The following is a 9,024-nucleotide window of genomic DNA, read 5'->3' on the forward strand; positions in this document are numbered from 1 at the left end:
GAAGAGGATACGTGGGTCCCCCTTCCCATGGGCTCACCACCTATGGGAGGGGCCAAAGGGGTCGGGTGCAATGTGGGATGGGTAGTGGCCGAAGGCGGGGACCTTGGCGGTCTGATCCTCGGCTACAGAAGCTGGCTATAGGGACGTGGAATGTCTTTTGGAAAGCCAAAAAATGAAACTTCAGGTTTATTTTCTGGCCATTTTGAACGAATAATTCCAACGAACTGAACTATATTCATTCACTCACTGATGAACGGCTGAACCTCAGCGGCTCTGAGGTCGTCACACATCAGGGGGATCATGGAAAAAGCCGAAAACATCCGAGTGGTTTCTTCAATATCCAGAATTACAAAAAAAAAAAAAAAGTAATTTTTTTCATTTTTAATGTAAAATTTTTACAAAAAAACATTTTATGGCTCAATTTTCACCGATTTTCACCGAAGTTTCAGTTCAGCTTTAATCCTCCTGTTTCCTTTTTTTTTTTTTAAAGTGAAACTCCTTCTTTAATAAAAACATCAACACAGCAGCAGCGGTTGCCTAATCGCGTCAACCTTTCTAATCCTCGAGTTAAAACATGATCAGGAAAAAAAAAAAAAGGCTCTAATATGCAGCCGGGACCGTTCCAGGTCAATATTGCTTCAGTGTTTAAAGCGATATTGACTTTCCTGTGGGTCGCAATTAGAAAGTCGGAGAATGGGATTACGCGGCTGAGTGTCCTCTTTTTGTGAGACAAGACGCAATTATAACCGGGGACCAAATAAACCCCGAGCGGTTCCCGGTCCCTGGTGGGAACGGCTGAGACGTTTCCCAGGAGAACTTAAAAAGACGGCGACAGGACAGGAGCGTCTGAGGACCGCGCCGCGCCCGCTCAGGTTGGACGGACGGGACTCACACTGGATTCGATCGCCGACCACGGTTGCCCTTCTTTCCGATGACGGGTGTGCCGAAGTGCTCGGGGTTGGTGAGGGGGAGCCTGTCGAGCGTCTGCGGAGAGGACAAACCACAACGGAGAGCGTCAACATCTGTGACAACCTGAACCCGGGGAACCTCGGCACCGAGCGCCGCTACTCGCCTCGCTTTCCGCGAAGTGGCGTGCTCCTTTCAGGCAGAGAGAGGAACGCCTCAGGGTCTTCTCGTCTCCGTCGTCGAAAACTGCCAAGATGAGAGACGGAGCCATTAGGCTGCTGCATGTAGGCCAGGAGTCCATCAAAACAAACACAGTCAGGCACAAACAAATCCCCTGAAAGTCCCAGAATTATGTTTTTTTTTGTGAAAGCGTGATCGTCTTCAAAGGAAGTTTGCTTTCAGCCAGAAAGAATCACAAACACATCTGGAGAAAACGTAAAAAGGGGACATTTCAGGCATTTATTTTTTTAAACAGTTCTCAGAAGCTTTTTTAAAAGGAAATCCCTTCATATCAGAGCTGCAGCGAGCAGCTACCTAAAGAAACAACTTTAAAAACATCTAAGAACTCGAGTTTTATTAATAATCGATCAGCTGCGGCTGTTTCTATAAAAATAACAGATAGGATTAATAACCAGCTTCATTAATTAATTATTATTCGTTTAAATGCTGAGTCAGGACTCACCAAACCGTTAACCTGTACGTTGGTTTGAAATCTAAATACTTTGTGTTATTTTAGCTAATCTTTAGCTATCAACTCCTTCGGCTCGTTTCTTTACCTTTCATATTTTTTAAAAATATTTAAAATTAAATTAATTTTTAAAAAAAACAACATTCGGATCCTGAAAGATTCTTCTCTTTCAAGCCTGCTTCAGCAAACAGGCTGTTTGTGTCTCGTTCTGCTGCTGTTAGCTTTTAGCTACTGTTCTAATGCTTTCAGCTACTGCTCTGCTGCCGTTAGCAGAAGAATAGCTATTCTTCTGCTTCTTTTAAGTTTATAGCTGCTGATTTAATCTACAGTTCATTTGCCAATTTGCTCATTTAAACTTTATTCTAGTTTAGCTATTTTTAACTATAGTTTTGCTAAATTTTACTACAGCTTTCCTGATTTTTAGCAACCGTTTGGCCAATTTTAACTTTAGCATCTTTGCTAATTTTACCCACTGTTCTGCTGTTAGCTACTGTTTTGCCGCTTTTAACTTTTAGCTACTGTTTTGCTGATTTTAGCTTTAGCATTTGCCTCGCTAATGTTCCCCACTTTTCTGGTGCTCGCCACAGTTTTGCTGCTTGTAGTTTACAGCTTGTGTTCGGCTCATTTCAGCTCATGTTTAGCTTCCTGTTTTAACAACTCAGTTTTAGCTTCTAAATGAACCTTCGGCTGTCATTTAGCTTCAGCGTTCTGCTTGTCTGCAGCTCCGATTCTCTCGGGAAACGTTGCAGCTGACGCCAAACATCTGCCCGTGAGCGAAACACCACAGTAAAAGTACAGAGGTTTTCCCAGTAATTCTACAGTAAAGCTTAAGTAATACTACAATAATGCTTCAGTATACTCCAGTAATAGCACAGTAATGCTTCAATACTACTTAAGTAATACTCAAGTAATATCACAGTAATACTACAATAATACTCCAGTAACACTCCAGTAATACCACAGTAATGCTTCTGTAATACTACAATAATACTTCAGTAATACCACAGAACACTCCAGTAACACTCCAGTAATACTCCAGTAAAAACTCCAGTAACACTCCAGTAACACTCCAGTAATACTCCAGTAAAAACTCCAGTAACACTCCAGTAACACTCCAGTAACACTCCAGTAATACTCCAGTAATACTCCAGTAATACTCCACAGAGCCGACAACAGGAGCTGTTTGACGAATTTATCTTCGTCAACTTCACTCAGAAATTAAAAAAAATAAAAACTGGTGTCGCCGGTTTCACCTCCTCTTACACCATCAGCTCAGGCTGTTTGGAAATATTACCAAAAAAAAAAAAAAAAAAATACATTTATGAGACAAAACTAGGTACTTTTCAGTCCAGCGGTACTAAGATCCTCCACTAGCTACATTTAGCTACTCTTAGCTGATTGAGCTCTGTCCACTCGTGTGTGGCGGCCATCTTGAATCATCGCTGTCTTTAAAAAGTGGTCGCTGAGATATTTTGCTAACAGCCCCAAGGCCGACTTACCGACGGTGTATATGCTGGCGTCGGTCAGCTTGTTGATGGTGGCCTCCTGGTAAACGCCGTCCTGGTTCTTCACCTCCACCACGACACCCACCTGTGTGACGCACACACACCTGGTTGATGTCACGTTTTTAAATAATAAATCTAATCTGGGGACGGGTTATAATTAGAAAATAAGAGATTTCTTATTTCCAATCACAGATGACGCACATAAACAGAAGATTTTGTAAAGTTTGACACCTATTTTCGCTTTAAAGTGTAATTTGGACAAAAAGGAATTAATACAAACAAATGAGGCAGATATTAGATAAAATAAACGCGTCATATTTCTGGCCGTACCTTCAGAGGTCCTTTAATGTTTTCATCATGGACCTCGGCGGTGGACAGATCCGATTTGAAGGTCACCTGGGAAAGGAAGGAAGAATTAACCAATTCATCGCCCGCCTCCTTTTCACAATGTTTGCCTTCTTGAATACACAAATCTGCCGTTTACTCACTAAAATATTATCATTTTATGAACCAAACTGCACAATTTATGCATAAAACCAGCAGAATCTTTTACAGAAGATGTGTTTTTATGAATAAAATAAAAATCAGCCGAAACAGGAAAAGACTTGGCATCGCTGTTAAACCGACGTCGAAACACCAGTCAGTTTAACAGGATGGGATTAACACCAATATGGAGCATGAATTTAATCTGATTTTGGTTTAAATCAGAAGATAAATTGTATATTATAAAGACAGGCATCCTGCTAATTCCACCTAATTCATAATATTTGTGTCTTTATACCCAAAATAAATATATTTATACATTTAAAGAGTTGTGAAGAGTCCTGATATAGTCAAGAACATGTGTATAAATACTACACTGAGTTAGTAATTATAGAATATTTATAAATACTACGTTAGTGAGAGAAAACATTATATACTAATATATTTCTGCTTCTTCAGACTCCTTTTTGAACAGATAAAACAGCGGCAGGCACATTTATTTTGGTTTCTTTTTCACTGCTTTTAGTGTATTTTCTACTTTTGTGTGCATGTGTGTGTGTGTGTGTGCATGTGTGTGTGTGTGTGTGTGTTGTTTTAACCCGTTAGAAAAAGAAGTCGTCACAGTAAACGACGAGAACAGAGAGCTGCGGCCATTCAGCTGAAACCTTCTGAATGACGTGATTCTCTCGCAGGACGCCGCCGCTCTCGGACCGCCTGCTGGGGATGACTCTCAGCTACTACCAGCGCCGAACCTTAGCTCCATGTCTGTCAATCCCACCGAGGAGGCCTGATGATCAGTTTCGTTAAAATCCGTCACACAAACCCAGAAACAAACCCCACTGTCGCCCTTTCCCCTTCAGCGAATCAGCCTAAAAACCCTTTTTACTGACCGTCGCCCCCTCCCTCGCCTCCTTCCGGCCTCTGCAGCCTCCCCCGAGCGAGCCACAGCGGATAATAATCTGATCACGCCGAGCTAATCTTGCCTCTGCACGGCAATCTGGCATTATTGTGTGACAGACGAGAACCACGAGGCAACAGTTTTCTCATGAAGCACTGGAGGAAAGTTACAAAGCAGCCGGGAAAAATAATAAAATAAATCACAGTTTTACCAAAACGCTCCTGTGCTCCTCTATCCATCACCTGAAGGAATTTACAACCCATCTTTAAGATAATTTGGCTCAAAACGAACACAAACACGGGCAGAAGAACAAGAAATAAGCACCTCTCCTGATCAGAAACCAGTTTTTGATACAACAACAGCAGAAAAGACAGAAATCAGAGCCCCGGTGTGAACGCAGAATCGAGGAAATGAATAAAAGAGAGGCAGACATGCTGCTGAATTATCAGGTTACAAAGTAAGAGAGGGAGAAAAATGAATAAGAAGCTTACTGAGGCAGTATTTCCTCAATTACTGAGATAATGACATTTTGCTCAGTGGAGTAAAGGAAGTTGTTTTATTTATTTTTTTAAACGGAGAGCAGGAGGAAGCAGAAGCAGGAAAACTCCCCAACTAGACTTCAATAAGAACTGCGAGCCGAACGAAACGCCAAAATAAGACGAGCCCGAGATCACCGACTCACGGACCACCCTCTGATCCACAGCGCAGAATATTTTTACTTTCAGTCATCCAGACGAAAACGTTTAAAACCAGAGCAGGACTTCTGCAATAAATATGTGTAAAAGTAAGTGGGAAAGCTGACTAGAAATTTATGACAAATATGTGCCCAGTGCTGGCAAAAAGAGCCGGAATAAATGTATAAATCTCTGCCATATTTGAGTAAAAATGACTCCATAAAATCCCTATTTAGCGTTCCTGGTAACTAAAATATCATAATATACCTAATGTACCTTTCATTTAAAGTTTTCTAACAGGCATATCTTCAGAAATTATCCTTTTAATTCCATCTGAAATTGATTGTTTTTCCTCAATCGAATGCTGGAGCGCCGGGAAATCCCTTCGTATAATGTTTGGCCTCATTGTGAACCTCCCTTTTTAAACATAGAGCTTGAATTCCCAACCAGACCAATAAAAAAAAGACAAATTTCAACAAACTACGGATCATTTTAAAGCTTCTGAGATGCAGAATTTTTTAAAAAGTCCACTACAAATTAACACCTGTCATACAACTTTAACCCATTTCTTCTAAAGTTGTATAAATATATCAGCGCCAGCCGTCCGGACCCGGACCGCGGTCTGATCACCTAAACGACGCCAAGCTGCGTGCGTTCAGAAACACGACCTACCTTGGCCTTGACTAGCCTCTTGGCGGTCTTGATCTTGGCTTCGCAGAACGCCCCTCTGTACTTGGCGCTCACGTCCGTCCCCACCGTCAGGTAGGGGGGCTCCTCCAGAGTCTGAGGGAAATAAAAAAAGATAAATAAATACACGCACGCCGCTTCCTGAAAGGCATGAGCGTCCTCGCAGCCGAGCGCGACGCGGCCCGGTGCCGTAAAACCCACCGAGCTCAGTGATTCATCCGTGGAAAACACACCATCTGCTCCGGGGTTTTTATGGAAAACAAGCCTCTGAGGAAGCGAACAAAGAGGCGACTTCGCCGAAGATTCAAGATCACAAACACCAGGACGCGCTTCCTGCGGCTTCTGACGGCGAGCCCGAACTTCCAGGCGCGCTTGAAACGAAAGCCCCTCCTCGAGTTCATCCGAAAACGTGCCGCCTCGTCCTGACTGAATAAACGGAGCGTATCGGCGCCCGGCGGAACAAAGAGGAGCAACAAGCAACAAGCCGTCCTGACAACCAAAAAGTTGTTTTTAATTAAATGTTACTGTAGAGGTAAGAACGTTAAAACAAGCAACCAAATCATTCTTTAAGGGGAGCTGATCGTTAACGACAGCGGAGCAGACTGTAACACAAAAAAGTCTTTCTGTTTTCTGTTTTTTTTTTAGTTTTTTGGCAGCCAAACTGTCAGACAGGGTGACGGAAACGGAGGCATTCGGCTAAAGAGAAGCGATGTGCTCCAAAATAATAAAAATAATAATAATGTCAAGGATGCTCAGTCGGCTTGAAAGGGAGCAAAAAAAAAAAAAAAAACTATATTCATATAAAAGATGTGGCCTCGCCGGTTTGTTAAAGCAGAAACATTTAGTCGTTCAGACTTTATTTTTTCCATTAACGCCTGTAAAAGTGACGGACAGAGCCTCAGTTTTGTTCTGATTGAACAGAACGTTAAATAAACGGGTCGGAGTCCTCAAAGAGTCACGGTCGTCTCCACAGGTAGAAAACCTGAGAGGGTTTGATCGAATAAATCATTTGAGGAAACTATATTTTTAGCGAGAAGGTCCTGGGTTCGAGCACTCGTGTTGGGTCCCAGGGTTAAACGTTCTCCTCATGTTTTCTCCGGGTTCTTCCAACAGTCATTCATTCAGACAAAACGAGACATTTGTTTTTCCTCTAACGAGTCACGTTAGGCCGAGCAAACCGAAGCTGCGGCGGCAGCGGTGGGACGCCCTCTCCAGCGAGCGCTGCGCTCACGAGGGTGTCGTTGCACGACATCGCTGGTATACGTGACCAACTTTTAGTTATTAAATCACTATTAAATGGTAAATATTTTGAATCTGAAGGTGATTTTACCATTGATCAGGCACACAGTTGTACGGTCGCTGCTCGAGCCATTTTCATTTAAAATAACGAGCATTTTCTTTAAGTAAATTATGTTTTTTCGACATCTCACCAGCTGGGAGATACAATACACCAACGGTCTCACTTTCATAAGTTTCATAAGACACATAGGACACGTAAGACATAAGACACAAAAGACACGGACAGGGTAACGTCTTTAAATACTTTAAAAAGGGAAAAAAGTTAGGAACAGGAAACAAGAGTACCACCAACAGTAAATAATACCCTCATTGGTAAGAATAATCCAGAGAACAAGCTGGAACATAGATAAGGTTTTCACAACTTGTGACCTTGACCCATGACCCCGTGACCTTGAAATCAATAGGGATCACCCTTGCCCAACGAGGCACCCACGTATGCAGAGTGACATTCCTACGTGACACGGTTACAGAGTTAGAGCACAAAGGTTTTCACAAAAGTGGTCACCTATGATCTTGACCTTTAACCTCCAGTGACCTTGAAATCAATAGGGATCACCCATGACCCATGAAGTGTCCAGATGTGCAGTTAGACATTTCCGCAATAAAAGGTTAATTTAGAGCTCAGACGAACGGCGCCATAACATAATGCGTCCCGCCTTCAGACGGGGCGAATAAAAACTTTAAACGTGATCCGGCGTTGGGGTCAAAGGTCATTCGGCTGCGACTAGTTGGCGAACGGTTTATATAAGGGAGACTCCTGAATGTGGTGCTCCTTTTTGGCAGGGCATAAAGAATTTCGTGACAACTTTTCAATCAAAACAGCCCTCGCAGACGACTCGCCCTAAACTCATCGTCCCAGGAGCGCTGGGGCGCCATTTTGACACCCAGAGGGGAGCTCCACCCCGACAGGAAACATCCGAGGCAAAAGTCCAGGTCTAAAACAAGCTGATAAATAATATTTAATTAAAACAAACAAACACTGGTTTAAATCAGAATGTGCTCGTTTCAAAAATCATCAAAAATCAGAAACGATGAAATAATGTGCACGGCCAACAATACAATTTTATGAGCCGTACGCAGAAAAATACGGTTAAATTTAAAATAAATTAGCAGTTTAAAATGTGGGCTCCTGGCTCATTGGTGACGTGGTGGCAAACACAGACTGCAGCTGGAAATTAATGCTCATTCCTCACAATTTTGATGATTTTATTTTTATTTTTTGGACCAACTAGCCTCCGAACAGTCAGGGCTCGGTCAGTGAGGGCCTTAACGGTAACCTGACAGACGGGCTTCAGGGGATCTTTTGAGTCAAACGTCTCACGGAGAGTTCGTTCGACCCACTCCGCTCGTCGCCAACTCTCGTATCGAACCAACCGTTTTTGTTGGTTCTCGTCTGATTCTCCTCTCTTCAAACGAGCAGCTTGGGTTGTGTTAACAACTGTGGACCAAACCTACGACCCGACAACGCTCACATGTCAGCGCCAACAGAGGACAGTTTGTTGTTTCCAGTTATAACCCCCCCCTCCCTTACTTCCCTGCATTCAGCAAAAACTATGAAAGAAAACTCCTCATTCGCTGGACGGATTGCCGTTTAGCTCAGAGAGTCCCACGCTGTCAGGGAGTTTTAACATCATTTAACTTTCCAGAGATTTCCTGAGCGCCACCGCGGCGGACCGGCCGCTCGTGCAGCGAGGGGGGGGAATCCTCCCGGCACGTCCATCCATCCATCCATTCTCTTCCGCTTATCCGGGGTCGGGTCGCGGGGGCAACAGCCTAAGCAGGGAGACCCAGACTTCCCTCTCCCCAGCCACCCTCTCCCCAGCCACTTGGGCCAGCTCCTCCGGGGGAATCCCAAGGCGTTCCCAGGCCAGCCGAGAAACATAG

General features: G+C 43.4%; 1 protein-coding gene across 2 annotated transcripts in view; it reads right to left on the reverse strand.

Annotated features, from left to right (window-relative positions):
- The window catches only part of arid4b (AT-rich interaction domain 4B), a 37,242-nt gene that overhangs the window by 20,876 nt on the left and 7,342 nt on the right, over positions 1–9,024 (reverse strand). For both annotated transcript variants that reach the window (XM_037973699.1, XM_037973700.1), the window contains exons 3-7: positions 5,827–5,937; positions 3,430–3,495; positions 3,094–3,184; positions 1,073–1,152; positions 893–984 (exon numbers count right to left, since the gene is read on the reverse strand). In XM_037973699.1, coding sequence (XP_037829627.1) covers positions 893–984; positions 1,073–1,152; positions 3,094–3,184; positions 3,430–3,495; positions 5,827–5,937 — 440 coding nt within the window. The remainder of the gene's footprint in view (positions 1–892; positions 985–1,072; positions 1,153–3,093; positions 3,185–3,429; positions 3,496–5,826; positions 5,938–9,024) is intronic.

Source organism: Kryptolebias marmoratus, linkage group LG22 (assembly GCF_001649575.2).
Source record: "Kryptolebias marmoratus isolate JLee-2015 linkage group LG22, ASM164957v2, whole genome shotgun sequence".
Taxonomy (NCBI): Eukaryota; Metazoa; Chordata; class Actinopteri; order Cyprinodontiformes; family Rivulidae; genus Kryptolebias; species Kryptolebias marmoratus.